The sequence below is a fragment of the Limanda limanda genome, chromosome 17 (genome assembly GCF_963576545.1).
Source record: "Limanda limanda chromosome 17, fLimLim1.1, whole genome shotgun sequence".
NCBI lineage: Eukaryota > Metazoa > Chordata > Actinopteri > Pleuronectiformes > Pleuronectidae > Limanda > Limanda limanda.
In genome coordinates this window covers 12,039,552-12,054,039 of record NC_083652.1, presented here as the reverse complement: position 1 = coordinate 12,054,039, position 14,488 = coordinate 12,039,552, and the positions used below count along the sequence as shown (strand labels likewise).

The 14,488-nt window shown below is 44.9% G+C and overlaps 2 protein-coding genes across 2 annotated transcripts; both read left to right on the top strand.

The window, feature by feature from the left end:
• Positions 1-124: 124 nt before the first annotated feature.
• znf653 (zinc finger protein 653) lies at positions 125-6,424 on the top strand. Its single transcript, XM_061089997.1, has 10 exons — positions 125-420; positions 1,187-1,227; positions 1,595-1,909; positions 1,999-2,486; positions 2,610-2,787; positions 3,084-3,165; positions 3,256-3,373; positions 3,458-3,572; positions 3,648-3,747; positions 3,879-6,424. The coding sequence occupies exons 1-10, from the start codon at positions 125-127 to the stop codon at positions 4,054-4,056; spliced, it is 1,911 nt and encodes a 636-aa protein (XP_060945980.1). The 3' UTR covers positions 4,057-6,424.
• A 2,066-nt stretch (positions 6,425-8,490) lies between these two features.
• Positions 8,491-13,171, top strand: tspan34b (tetraspanin 34b). Its single transcript, XM_061090515.1, has 8 exons — positions 8,491-8,660; positions 10,621-10,698; positions 11,450-11,665; positions 11,942-12,016; positions 12,114-12,221; positions 12,299-12,436; positions 12,520-12,612; positions 12,722-13,171. The coding sequence occupies exons 2-8, from the start codon at positions 10,642-10,644 to the stop codon at positions 12,779-12,781; spliced, it is 747 nt and encodes a 248-aa protein (XP_060946498.1). The 5' UTR covers positions 8,491-8,660; positions 10,621-10,641; the 3' UTR covers positions 12,782-13,171.
• Positions 13,172-14,488: the final 1,317 nt, after the last annotated feature.

Genomic DNA, 14,488 nt, shown 5'->3' with positions numbered 1-14,488 from the left:
TAAATTTAAAGCGTATAAAGTTGACGGGTCCGTGCCGTGGGAAGAAACTCGCCTTTTACCGCTACTTCCGGTGAGTTATCGTAGAACTTCCGGCTCGATCACAACATCAGCTGTTGTGGCCAAGATGGCGCTCAACCTGACGGAGCCGGAGGTTCCCCTGGACACCGACCGAGCCGGTGACCCGGGGGACGGTTCCCCGCGGCGCTGCAGAGGGAGACCCCGGCTCACGGACACGGACCGGGCCCAGCGGCGCCTCGAGTCCCGGAAGAAGTACGACGTGCGGAGGGTTTATCTGGGGGAGTCCCACCGGCTGTGGAGCGAGCTGCGCCGGAGGACTCGACTCAGTGACGCGGGGCTGGCGGAGTATCTGATCCTGCTGGAGTCCACATGTGGGGACAAGGACCAGGGGACTCACCGCGGGTACGAGCCGCGTGCACACACCGGGACAGGGTGAGGGAGGGAGAGAGGGAAGGAGGGAGAGAGGGAAGGAGGGAGAGAAGGAGAGGGAGGGAGGGAAGGAGAGAGAGGAGAGGGGGGAGGGATGGAGAGAGGGGAGAGAGAGAGAGGGAAGGAGGGAGAGTGGGAAAGAGGGAAGGAGAGAGAGAGGGGGAGGGAGGGAGGGAGAGAAGGAGAGGGATGGAGAGAGAGGGAAGGAGGGGGAGGGAATGAGAGAGGGAGAGAGAGGCAGAGGGTAGGAGAGAGAGAAGGAGAGGGAGGGATGGAGAGAGAGAGAGGATGTAAGGAGGGACAGAGAGAGGGAGGGTGAGAGGATGGAAGGAGGGACAGAGAGAGAGAGGAGGGAGGGGAGGATAGAGAGAGAGGAGTAAGAGAGACAGAAGGGGGGAGAGAGAGGGGGAGATGGAGGGGGAGAGAGAGAGAGAGAGAGGATGTACAAAGAAGGAGAGAAAAAGAGGTAGATAGAGGGGGAGAGACAGAGAGGATATACAGAGAGAGAGAGAGAGGGAGATGGACGGGTAGAGAGAGAGAGGATATACAAAGAGAGAGAGAGAGAGAGGATGTACAAAGAGGGGAAGGAGGGAGCGAGGATGCAAAGAGAGAGAGGGAGAAAGAGTCAATCACTGCTGCTGCAGGTGTTTCCATGTTTTCAGCTCTTTGTTTCATCAGTTGCAGAGAAGCTACAAGTTTCTCTTCTTCACTTTTAAACAACGTGATTCTGTCTTTTCAGGAAGAAGATTGTTCCAGAAGTCTCAGTGAAACAGAAAAAAGGTGAGTGGAGGGGGGGGGGTGTATTTCATTAGTATGGGTCACAGCTGAATTTATTAATTTCAATTTTATAATAACAATTTTGGGAGAGTAAATAATCATCACATTTATAATTGTTAGGTAAAAGAACAGTTGCAGATGGTTATAACTAAAAATCTGATTTCGGCTCAATATCTCAAAATTCTGATTTACAATATGTATTCATACTTTTTATGCCCTCACTTTTCATCCATTGATTTTCTTTGAGTCAATGTTTGTCCCAACAAACATCAACCAGGGATTGAACCCTAACGTGTGGCTGTAGCTTCTGATTGGTTCAGTTCCTCCTGCTGTTCCTCACTCCTGTGTGCCCCCCCCCCCTGTTCCCCAGGCAGGAAGCAGTGTGTGTCCAGCCTGCAGAGCCTGGTGAGCTGGTACCAGGATCACTCCCTCTCCTGCCCTCACGAGCCACAGCTCAAGACGCTGGAGCTGCAGCCCAACTTCTCCACCGCCGCCGTCTGGCAGTGTGACGCCAACCACTCCTTTGTGCAGTACCTGTTCTCACCACCGAGGGATGCAAGTGACTCTGAGCGCGAGGAGGAGGTGAACGAGGAGGAGGAGGAGAACACGACGAGAACAGATTCGCCCTCGGCTAAAAGCGCAGTGAGCAGGAGGAGAAGAAAAGAGACTCTCAAACTATTCAAAGGTGCAGAGTGAAAACTTTATTATCTGTCTCATTAATGTGTTGTTGTTGTTTCTATATGATCAACACGTTATTGTCACTGTTTTCTGTAGATGTGGGAGAAAATGAAGATGTTTCTGAGGAACAACAAACAACCATGAGCCCGATCAAAGAGGCTGACTCTTCTTCTTCCAAGGAGGTCCCCCTGATGGAACAGCCTGTGTGGGAGATGGAGATGGAGGAACAGCCGGGGTCCCCCCCTGAAGTGATTGTCTCCATCTCCTCAGAGGAGGAGGAGGCCGAGGATCTGAGGCAAACCCGAGACCAGGAAGGAGAGAGACTCATAGAAGAAGACATCAGGACTACACCACTTAATTATGATTGTGTTGCCATGACAACACCCCTGGCTGATAAACTGGAGAAGACGGACCAGGACTCTGTGCTGGTTCAGAGCTTGAGCAGCCCTGTGGAGCTGTCCGTCCCATCAGGTCCCTCCATGCAGGTCCAGGAGCAGAGTGACCTGTTCCCCCCCCACCCTCTGCAGGCGGTGGTGACCAGCTGTGAGACCCCCGACCAGAGGACGGCACTGGAGGGCTCTCAGGTCGGTGAATCAGTGTTTAGCAGAGAGACGTAGACGCTCAGGAATGTGATTCTACTTCCTTCAAAAAGTTATAACGGTTGTTCCATTTTTTTATTCGTCACCCCCCCCCTCCCTTCTCTATAGTTAATTATAATCACCGGGCCCAGCTACGAGGCCCTGGCGTCAGAGGGCATCCAGCTCAGCATGGGCGGAGCAACCGTGGAGGAGGTCACCTGCACGGTCATCGGGGGCGTGACTTACAACCAGGTGTGCTCCTGTGATTCAAAACTCACCACAGCAGAGGACGAGGACTCCATGACAGGTGCGCTACACCTGGTGCAGGGCGCTAGGCTGGGAATAGAATATCATGTCTCCCTTCTGATGTAATGTCTTCAGGTTAAAGTACACAGGTCCACTCCTTCCTCACTGTGGAAGAATCCTGTATACATAGATAATCTCCTGAATCACTTAATATCCCCTCTTGGCCCGGCTCCCTTTGACTAAATGTTATGTTGTTAATTACAGTAAAAAGCCATCGCTCCAAAAGTCAGGGGACATTTTAGATCCAGACGATATCGGCATATTGTAATATCATATTTTTCCACTCTTCTTCTGTAGGTCTGAGTGACAAACAGCTGCTGCAGCCGGTGGACGCTCTGGAACTCAGTGGAGACAGAGGACTGCAAAGGAATCTGAGCAGGTTTGTGACTCTGGTAGATTGAGGATTTGAGGACGAGAACCTAGTTGTCTTCTTGTCCCGGTGAACTTCACGGTGTCCTTTTCTTTGCAGTGTCCGATCCAAGAGAAACCGACGCGGCCCGGTCATCGAGGCTGACGGGATGCTGAAGATGTTCCACTGCCCGTACGAGGGCTGCAGTCAGGTCTACGTAGCGATCAGCAGCTTCCAGGTTCAACACCAGCTCCCTTTCCTGCTTCCTGTTCAGTTTGTGTAGCTGAAGATTAAAATCATCCTTTTGTTTCACTCGCTGTAGAATCACGTGAACCTGGTGCACAGGAAAGGGAGGACCAAGGTTTGCCCTCATCCAGGCTGTGGGAAGAAGTTCTACCTGTCGAACCACCTGCATCGCCACATGATCATCCACTCAGGTGAGCTGGCCGACTCTCAGAATCTGAAACGCTTCTTTACAAACCCTCCGAGTGTAACTGGATCTTCTTCTACAGGAGTGAGAGACTTTATCTGTGAGACGTGTGGAAAATCGTTTAAGCGAAAGAATCACCTGGAGGTCCACAGGCGGACACACACGGGAGAGACGCCACTTCAGTAAGTATGACATCTTTATTGATGCACAGTTTTGCACTGACCAGATCAGAACCAGGATTATGTTGGACAAATGTTAAACATCTATAAATACATTGATCATAATCACTCTTATCTTCCCTTCCACCTGTCAGATGTGAAATCTGCGGCTACCAGTGTCGCCAACGTGCCTCCCTGAACTGGCACATGAAGAAACACACTCCAGAGGCTCACTACAACTTCACCTGTGAGTTCTGTGACAAGAGATTCGAGAAGCTGGACAGTGTCAAGTTCCACAAGCTGAAGAGCCACCCTGACAAGCAGGCGACCTGAGACGCTGGAGCAAAGCGCCGCTGACCAAGAGCTGAGCAGGAACAGGAACAGGTTCACCCTCAGGAACCAGAGGACGACTTCCAGCGAGGACAGAGACGTTCCTCCGCTGTGGTTGTGTTGCTTCCCTCGTCCAGGAGGTCCAGGAATCGCCTGTGGACACACAGACAGGGGACAAGCCGCTCGGACTGCTGAGCAGGAAACAGCCAGAGAGAAAATCTTAATCCACTGTTGATAACTGACCATCTAAAGCTCCTTCCTGAATAATGATCATCTGATCCGAGCTACTCAACCAGAACGAGGCTCGGCTGCTCGGTCAAGCGTTGGATTTCTCTTCATCCTGACTGGAACGACTGTTTTGAGGCTACAGCTGCAGATCTTAATATGAAAAGGAATTAACTCTGCTGCAGATACGCCCGGCGTCCACATTACTGTGTAGTGGAGACGCTGCTGGTTCAGTTCTGATTTAAAAAGACTGTACGGACAGAAACTGATGGAAACGATGACGTAGACGTTCACAGCCTGTTGCTGATTGGTTCTTTACGGTCACAACGTAGCCTTCGCTGATTCGTCAGGTTCCCGTCACATGACCCCCTGCTGAAAGAAAACAAGGATACAACACAACATGGAGAATCAATTACAAGTGTTACTGACCCTGTTGTCTTAATCTACAATGATACAGCTGTTCACGTATATTATGTGAGATAACTGACACTAACAACTGAATACTTTCTGTGCCTGTGCACACGCATGCTGATCCAGTTAGAGACATTTTGGGCTCTTAAGATTTAAGGAAAGAATTAAATCGGGTGTTTGTCTGCTACATCGAAGCTACAGACGTTAGCATGGCTGGCTCACCAGTATAAGGGCGGTGGCATTTACTACATTGTTGTGGGGTTACAAACACAACATGGGTTTACCAACACACAAGTTGTTTACTAATTTTGGGAGCTGGTCCGATATCAGTTCAGCGACATTAGCTGCTCTGCCCTAGCCTGACGTTGTCATAGTCATAATTCTAGTCAGAATATGAGTCTGATACTGCTCCATTGGGCTGTGATCATGGGGCGTGTTTCAACCGAACCAGGAAAAGAAATGCCTCTTCGCTCAATTGGATAGACCTACAACCAATCAGAGCAACGTAGTATGTGACGTATGTCAAGCGACATTGTGAGTTGTTTACTAAGCCAGACAGTCAAGACTTTCTCTTACCATTTGTAAGTATTCGATCGTCGATTAATTATGCCCATCCCTACTTGCAAGATACATGCTCTCTTTCTCCTTACCGAACTTCCCGACCTCAAATGTTGTGGGCGGGGCTAAGTTCGTCTGGCACCCAGACTAGCTCTGCCCTGCTCCTTCCTGGATCTGAGAGAGTCCCATAACAAAGTCTATTCTTATCTTTAAACACAATGGTTAATGGTTAAATCCTCCTTATGAAGCCATTTTCTTTCCATGACACTAACAATATAAATGTAAGCTACGTGGCTAACGTTGAGCAAAGTCACCTTGGAACAAAGCAACAGTCTAATCTTTCATATTTCCTTATCAGACTTTAAACACTAGAAGCTCTCAACTGCGATACAGGATTATTTAGACAGTTTCCTTATTCCCACGTTTTTTGCCGGGGACTTGCTGTTTACATTTTTTGTGGCCTTTTGGTGAAACAGTTTTCAGCAGCGTGTGTAGCTGATATGAGCTAGTGGAGTTAATATGACTTGGCTTAATTGGTTGGCTTGTTGATTGCATGTTCTTCCCGTGTTAACGTGGGTTTTCTCCAGCTTTGTCCCACAGTCTAAAGTTCGGTTGAGACTCTAAATTGACAGACATAAGGACGGACTGATGACATCTTGACAGGACCGTGAACACCTCAGCAGCTTGGATGAGAAACCGTCTCTTTTCTATCTCTGTCTGAAATCGACATCCACTGTTCCCACGACGATTGAATGTTTGACAGCGAATATAATTTTCCATTTAAGGAAAAAACAATTGTGGGCCTTGAAAACCAGTATAATGGTCCTTTAGCGATAAAGTGTGATTTAAATATGAATGCTCTGCCCTTTAATACACAATCGAGACAGATTATTGATGACGAGCAGTGTGGAGGGTGAAGATCTCACTACTCACAGAGCTCGTAGTGACACACATGTCGGCTCTTTCATTTCAGTCACTCAAATGTGAGCATCTGTTGTGTGGGACATGTTTCTCCTTCTTCCATCTCGGTCCTGACTCACAGGAGATGAATCCTGTAACTTTCATGTGACAATTTCTCAGGAAGATTCAACTCAGCCCTCTTGTGTCCCGTCTGTTTTTCAGTTCCTGAATAAACGCACTCACCCTGATGAATCACTAAAAATATATGGAAATGACTCATTTGCATTCTGTGTTTGTCCCTCGAAATTCTGTTTGTGTGACACGAGGGGGTTTTGATATGGAAAGTCTCTTACATAATGATCTCATCTGTGTTTGTGAGAGCTGGTGATGAAGTGCGGGGGGGGGGGGGGTGTAGAAAGTAAGAAAAGGCCTGAGAACCAGTGTTCTGACACCTCGTCATTGAATGACTTCATAGACCAGGTCACTCAGCTGCTTTCGATTTGTGTCAATAGATTAGTTTAGATCGTATCAGTTTGACCAGAGAACTCGACTAAGTCATGATAAAGAGCTAAGATTGGTATTTTAATGGTTTAATATTTGAATTGATAAAATTTGTGACAATTTATTATTTATTTGTTTTCCTCACACACCCAGCTTCCACAACAGCTTCTTCAAAATGTCACATCTCTTTTGTGATGTAGTGAGTGATCATTAGATTATTCTACAGTAAGTCTTCTATTCTCACTCTGTCGTCCATCGGTCATCCTCAGGATTGTGAAACTCAGAGTAAACCAATATTCACAAATCAAAATTTGCCTCATTGGGCTAAACAAGGTCGTCTAGAGTGAGGACAAGCTTCAGAGGGAAAATGTAACCGTAGAAACCTCAGAGAACATCAACAGAACTGCAATATTTACACTTTTGATGTCAAACATAAAGGAAGCGGTGCATCACTGTTTGAAGTATTTATACAAAAGTAAATGTCTGACAGATGAAGGGAGCAACATCTAAATTATTTAATTATTTATAAAGCTCATTTCATTTGGTAGATTCATGGTGTTGAATTGAGACAAAATGAAAAATCTATTTATAATCAGAAAGTTCAGAACATTTCCAACGACAATAAAAGGGGTTAAAAAGAATAGAATAAAACATGTAAAGAGGTCAAACAAAGCACTAATGGAGGAACGTGTGCAGCTTTGCATTGACACATTCAAAATGAGCTGGAGTTTTTTTTGTGATGGTAATGATATGAGTCTAAACTCGGCTGTGGTTTGTGCAAACCAGCACCTCCACGCACCAGCAAGGCAAACACGTCCCTTTGTCTCGCTGTGTTTCCTGTAGAGAAACACACTAATGCTCCAGTGGTTCCTCTTGGTTCAGTGACAGAATCACTAATGTGTTTGTTTTTCAAAGCGACAGAAACTGTGATAGCTGTGTCATTAATATTTTGTCAAAGCTGGGGTCAGAGTCCAAATTGATCCTGAGGCTCCTGACCTTTTATTTTTTTGGCATATTTTGTATTTGTTAAGGTCCTCGGCAGGTGGATTTAGATTAACTTGCAGGTTTAAATTATTTTTGGATCATAGCTATTAATAAAAGAAAAAGGTTCTTGCTTTGAATCCTGGTCTGGCCTTTCTGTGTGGAGCTACGGTGACGTGAGTGTGAACGGTTGTTTGTCTCTGTGGTTCGCTGGTGAACTATACCTCTACACACGCAAAGGAGAAGTGGTAAAGATGATGGATGGATGAAGGGAGGGATGGAATGTGATGCCATCCATAACTGATGTTAAAAAATATGAATTCATGCAACTTTATTGGGAGCATTTATCAGTGGTCCTAACTGATCCCTGTGGAACCCCAGAGAAAATAAAGTACCCATAGAGATATAGAGCATCTAGGAATATTGCATTTGCTTTTATTTTTGCATGTGTTTTTTATTACTGCTTTAGTCATGTTTACTACTTTTTCACCAACTTGGCCAATGTTGTGCTTCTCATATTTATACACAACTTTTTATATTATGCTGAGGAGGAAAAAATAACCTGTAGATTTGAGATTTTGCTGTAAATACAGATTGATCATTTTTTCATATTTCAAATCAGCAAAGCGGAGACTTACAGGTGAGCTCTCTCTCTCCCTCCTCCCTCCCTCCCTCTCTCCCTCCCTCTCTCTCTCCTCCCTCTCTCAGGAGGCGAGCAGCCTGACTCCATGGTGATGTGTGTTATTACTCAGCCGCTTCGGAGACGCCCACCTGCTCCCTCCTCCCCTTATAACCAGTCAGGACTCTTGAAATAACATCAGAAAGCAGATCAAAAAGTCACCGAGAGGCTGGTTGGAGCGATAGAGGCACAGGAAGTGTCACACAGACACACACACAGCACATTGTGGGTCATTCTCCGAGGACAGAAGAACAACACACTCCTGTGCTCCTGTTCTCTCACCGTCCGTCTGCTGTCTCCATCACCACAGGGAAGGTTCTGACTCTGGAACCTGAGATTTCTCCTGTGGAAGGTGAGCTCAACAGCATCTCACTGGGTTCTTAACTCGTACTGTTGCTTCTTCTTCTTCCTGTGAGATGTCTGGTTATTTTCTCCGAGCCGTACCAACGCAGGCAGGATCCTTCCAACAATGACCCTTTGTCTCCTGAGACCTGCCTGCAATTATTCCTCTCAATGGCGTCCTTTGAGATTTGCCTTTGCCTGTGTTTTGAGATGGAAGCTGGACATTTCGGAGAAATCAGCTTCGATCTAACACCCACGAATACAAACCACGTATCTCACACATGCTCAGTGTTGAGTGTGACGCCTTGAAGCGAGAGTTGTTCCTTTTTCTTCACATGTGCTGCAGGAAACGATCAAAAATTCCTCGATGCTTTCAGTCATCGCTGGGTGCTTTTTGAGATTTGCATGTGAGTCGTGCTCGTTAATACATCACCAGACTCTCTCCTCACAGTCCGAGTGCAATCATTGACCACGAGGAGGTGGGAGACGCTCGGAGGAGGGAAGGGACAGAGGGAGTTTGAGGGAGTCAAGGCGACCAGGCTCCGAAATATATGATTAACAGCTTCACTGTGTCAGCGCAGACCGGCAAAATAAACTGACAAGTCACTTCCTGTTCTCTTGGTCAATGAGACGTGTTTGAGGAGGATGTTGGTGAATATGAATAACCAGATATGCTGGGATGTATTAGTTTCAGACCAGCCTGTTGCTGCGGACAATGGGAACCTGCCCTGTCTTTGTGGTTGGGGAGGACAATTTGAGCACAAAGAGCACTGTTTCCCTCCTGGGAGGCCAACACAAACACACACACACACACACACACACACACACACACACACACACACACACACACATTTGGAAGTGACAACCTTGATGTGAGGCTGTAAAAGGAGGAGGTGGGAGGAGAGGACTCAGAGACTGTTATTTCTGCGCCTGTGTTTGATGAGTCAAGACAATGAAGAGAGATGAATGTTGTGGATTTGTGTGAACACACGTCAGCTGCTGGGTTGTGTTGTCATGTTCCTCTGTCGGCCTTCAGCCAGGAAACATATTCCACATGTTCCTTGGAATAATCACACGTAACCCATTTGTTTTACACTCCTACTTATATACGTGGAAGAACAAGACAAGATATGTACTTAAATATTTAAATGTGTCATATATCACGATCGCTTTAAAGTTTCTGCCACTTCACGTCCTCCCAAAGTTTAAATGACAACTCAAACACATTCTCATTAATCTTTCACATTTAACTTCTTATCTATAAGATTTAAACTCTTGTTTCGTCTTTCTAACTGTGTTACATGAGTTGTATTTATAGCTTACTCTTATTTATTTCATTTGGTGAATCTAGAAACTTTTCACTGAACCTGTGCACAACAGAACGACTGCTCTACCAGAGTAATGTTTGTGATGGAGAAGTTGGCTGACCACAGAATTTTCTATGCAAATACACAAACTCTATCTTTGTCGCTCTAACACACTGCTCTTCAACTCCAGAATCCTTCCATCAGGACAGTTTCCTACTCTAGGATCCTGAAGCTTTCGATTTAGCAACAGTTCCACGTCCGTCTTGTTCTGTTCCTCTGCTCGTTCGCTGCTTTATCGGAGTTGTTTAACCTCTCGACTCCTGTGAATGACAAACTAAACAAAGCCATTAGCCTCGGCCCCTGTGAGGTCACACGTGTGGAGTGAACGTGGATATTAAAGCTGCTGAGTGTTTGAGAGAGATAAGTTATTAAGCTTTCAAAGGGTAAAGGGTGAGGAGCTGGGAAAGAGGCAGGTGTTTCCCCCACCCCCTCGTCACAGTGAACGAGCGAGGGACAATCCCTCTGTTAGTCTGTCACCTGACTGACGGAGTGAGAAGCACGATGATTCACGACTGAAGCAGGAGATCAAAGCGTCGTTGAACTGCTACGAACGGAGAGTTTGACTGATCGGGTTTCCTTTTCATGTTTTGTTTCCTGCTGCAGGTTCAAGACCGAGAAGTGAAAATGGGATGTTTCGAATTCCTCAAAATCACGATGTTCGTGTTCAACGGCATCATCTTTGTAAGTCCCGATGTTTGACGAGAAATTGTTCAAATATTGTCACAAGCAAGTGCAAAGAAAAGGGGCCACGGGAAAAAAGCTGTGACACAGAAAGGAAACTTCTGCCAAGTTCGACAGTGACCTCATGAAACCTCTTTAAATTCACTACATCCTGGTTTTTATGTTGATCTGCACCAAATTGCCCACACTCATAAATATCAGTCCCATAAATATGGATCAATCAAATCAATGCAAATGTTTATATATATATATATATATATATATATATACATATATAAGTTTATTCCATTCAGCAACCAAACAAAACAATTAAGTATCTCAACACAAAATCTCAAATCTTGAATGAAAAGGAGCAGGAAGAATAATCTTATATATTCTGCCTCCTCTTTCACAAGACACTAATTAAGAAAGTAAATAACTGAATGTTTGTTAACGTCTTATCTCACAATGTTAAAGAGAGGGGAACAAATCTCCTGTATCTCCCCAATGATCTGATTCTGCACTAAAATGTTATGAATTCTTTATTAACCCATTCTGCATCCTTCCACCCAGTTTAGTGATAATCTGTCCAGGAGTTAATTCATAATCCTGCCAACAAACAAACAGATGAGAACATAACCTCCTTGGTGAAGTATCAAAAGGAAATAAACATGTCCCCTGCTTGTTCACATTAGTTTTGCTCCTGTGACCTTCACATGTAAAACCCCTCGACCTCCATTAATCCGTTGCTTCTCCTCCTCTCCACCATCAGCTGGCGGGCGCTGCCATCCTGGGCGTGGGCATCTGGGTGAAGGTGGACAGCGGCTCCGTCCTCAACTTCCTGGGGAAGATCGAAGACGCGCCGACAGAACTCAGTCAGATCCTGAACGTGGGCTACCTGCTCATCGCCATCGGGCTGCTGCTGCTGGTCATCGGCTTCCTGGGCTGCTGCGGCGCCATGAAGGAGAGCAAGTGCATGCTGCTGCTGGTAGGTTGCTGAGGAAACCGAATTAGGGAAAAGGTCTGAGCACAAACGAGGACATAAGAGGAGTCGAAGAGAACAAGTTTCAAAACTGTTCCTTTAAAATGTTTATTCTGCGTTATTATTATTCTGGGTCTCACACAATCTGTTTTTTGTTGTTTGCTGTCCAGTAAAAACTTTCTCCATGGGGACAATGAAGTATATTTGATTTGACTTGATTGATTTGATGTTGGGTTTTATCTGGTTCCATTAAACTGGACGACTCTCTGGTCTTTTACACAGTTCTTCATCATCGTGCTGCTGGTCTTCATCGCGCAGGTTGCCGGAGCCGTGGTGATCTTGGTGTTCAGACCCTTGGTAGGTGACATTCTGGATGCTGGTGGAGAATTGTGATCTTTGACCTGATCTTCGGACTTTGGGATCATGTCTGTATTGATGTGTGTTTGTGTTTCAGGCGGAGGAGCTGATTCAGAAGCTCCGCACAGCAGCTGTTAAGAACATCAAGAAGGACTATGGGAAGAACCAGGACATCACCGGCCTGTGGAACACCATGATGACCGGGGTACGTATCAGATCTTCTGCTGAACAACTCTTCTCTCACCTCTAGTAACAGTGACTCTCTCTGTGTCTCCACCTTAGCTGCATTGTTGTGGATTTCACAACTCCTCAGACTTCGTGGATTCTCCTTATTATGTGGATCACAACATGCAGTTGCCGCCCCAGTGTTGTACCGACCTGACCCCCTTCTGTAACCAATCAATTGCCGACAGTGGGAAGGTACGAACCAGGAACAAGAGAAACGTCCACACACACAAAACCCAAGTGAAAGACTAACTTGCTCTGTTCTTCATTGTCCTCAGATAAACCCTGGCTGCTTCCAAAAGATCTGGGATCTGATTAACAGCAACACACTGGTTATAGTGGGAGTCGCCCTGGGGATCGCAGTTCTGGAGGTTTGAGCTTCTCTCTCACGCTCGTGCAGCAGAAACACGATGAAATGAATGAAGCTGTATTTCTCTGTTTGTGCACATTTACTCCAACGCTTGTGTGTTTTCTCCTCAGATTTGTGCCATGGTTGTCTCCATGATCCTGTACTGCAGAATCAAATCCATGAGCGCCTAACGGCCGATGGAAAACACCTGAGAGGGAGTGAAGAGCTCCGCCCCTATCCTGCAAAAACTTCTAAGTTCAGTCAGATCCTGTTCAATCAGATTAGTGAAGGACAACATCCATCATCCGTCCATCATCTGTCCATCATCTGTCCATCATCTGTCCATCCGTCCCAGTCCCATCTCATTTCTGCTAAAAACATAAATTTTTTCACCAAATATAAATCTAACAGATGCTGTATATAACAAATCTATTTCTACACTACACTACAACCTGTAATAAACTGCCAGTTAATTCAATTATAACTATATTCACTGTGTCCGACACGGCTGTGGAACGGTGCTGCCGCAGTGCAGCTTGTAAAATAGCGACACAAGTGACACATTATTTGTATGTAAGTTGTGTGGTGATCAATTTTGGAATAAAGTGCAGATCATTTGTAGAAGCTGGTGTGAGTTCTTGTGGCGTTGGCATGATGATGTACGACATTTCCCACAGTTTGAGTGAGAAGGTGAAAATAAACATTGTGTTACTTCCTTTTTTTTTAAATGGTACTTTAAGCAAACAACACTTTTTTCTAAAAGCTTGTGGACGTGAAATGATTTCCCATGAAGAGTTTTTGATGATTGATGCGTCGATGAGGAAACATAAACTGTTTATCTGAAGAAGGATCCAGTTGATTGTTACCGTTTATTTAATTCGATAAAAAATTATTTGTTGTAATTTGGAGTATATTAGATAGACTAGATTAGAAGACTTTTAGATAAGTGGATTTTTTCTTTCTGGCAGTAGGACTTGAATAAAGGGGCAAGTGTCTCTACATATATGTATTTTTATTATTATTATTATTTTATTACTCCCATTGGATGTTGTAGTTCAAATTCAAGACCAAGATGTGACAGATAATAATTAATACTGTGAATAAACACTGAGTCATTTGTTATTCAGTAAATACCCATAATGCATCAGCAGAGGAAATATGGCCGGTTCCAGTCTCCTGATGGACAGTGACACAGAAACTGTTATTATTATTATTTGTATTATTGGAAGTCTTTATATACAACAAAAAACTGATTTTATTTCACAACGTCTTGGCAATTAATTTAATATAATAAAATTCAAAACAACTCTATTTGTTTCTGGAGGACAAACGAATTCAAAGTACAAATACAACAACAGCGCCGCCCAGTGGCTTTGTTGTGAAAATACATGTGAGGTGAGCGACGTGTTGATTCAGATATTGAGTTTAGAGAATATAATATAAAATGTTCTCATTGATAATAGCTGTTGATATAGACAAAATTTGTATTATATTATATTAATAGAAATATTCATCTATAACATTCATGTATCACTGATAGATAAGAGCCGTGTGATGTCATGTTCGGGTTGATATTTCTAATAGTTTGAATACATTTACATTGTTTATGTTAATTTGTATGAATGATTAATAAAATGACAAAGTATTAACATTGCTTCTACTTCTGCACATCACACTTGAATAAAAGAGGCAGTGTAATACGTGTAATGTGTGTATCTTGTGTAATGTGTGTTAGTGTGTGCTATGTGTGTGTGTGTGTGTGTGTGTGTGTGTGTGTGTGTGTGTGTGTGTATGTGTGTGTGTGTGTGCTTTGTGTGTCCGTGGCAGTGGTGTCCCAGAGGAGGAGTCACACTCCAGCAGTAGCTTCAGTCTCTGACGCGTCTCTGCACTTGACGGAT

What these genes read in the sequence shown, in the direction of transcription:
- znf653 (XM_061089997.1), top strand. Translation starts at nt 125, where the DNA reads ATGGCGCTCAACCTGACGGAGCCGGAGGTTCCCCTGGACACCGACCGA. An exon ending in GACTCTCAAACTATTCAAAG is followed by an intron (nt 1,910 to 1,998) that starts GTGCAGAGTGAA and finishes TGTTTTCTGTAG; the next exon opens with ATGTGGGAGAAAATGAAGAT. An exon ending in ACGGGAGAGACGCCACTTCA is followed by an intron (nt 3,748 to 3,878) that starts GTAAGTATGACA and finishes TCCACCTGTCAG; the next exon opens with ATGTGAAATCTGCGGCTACC.
- tspan34b (XM_061090515.1), top strand. Translation starts at nt 10,642, where the DNA reads ATGGGATGTTTCGAATTCCTCAAAATCACGATGTTCGTGTTCAACGGC. An exon ending in TCTTGGTGTTCAGACCCTTG is followed by an intron (nt 12,017 to 12,113) that starts GTAGGTGACATT and finishes TTTGTGTTTCAG; the next exon opens with GCGGAGGAGCTGATTCAGAA. An exon ending in TGGGGATCGCAGTTCTGGAG is followed by an intron (nt 12,613 to 12,721) that starts GTTTGAGCTTCT and finishes TTTTCTCCTCAG; the next exon opens with ATTTGTGCCATGGTTGTCTC.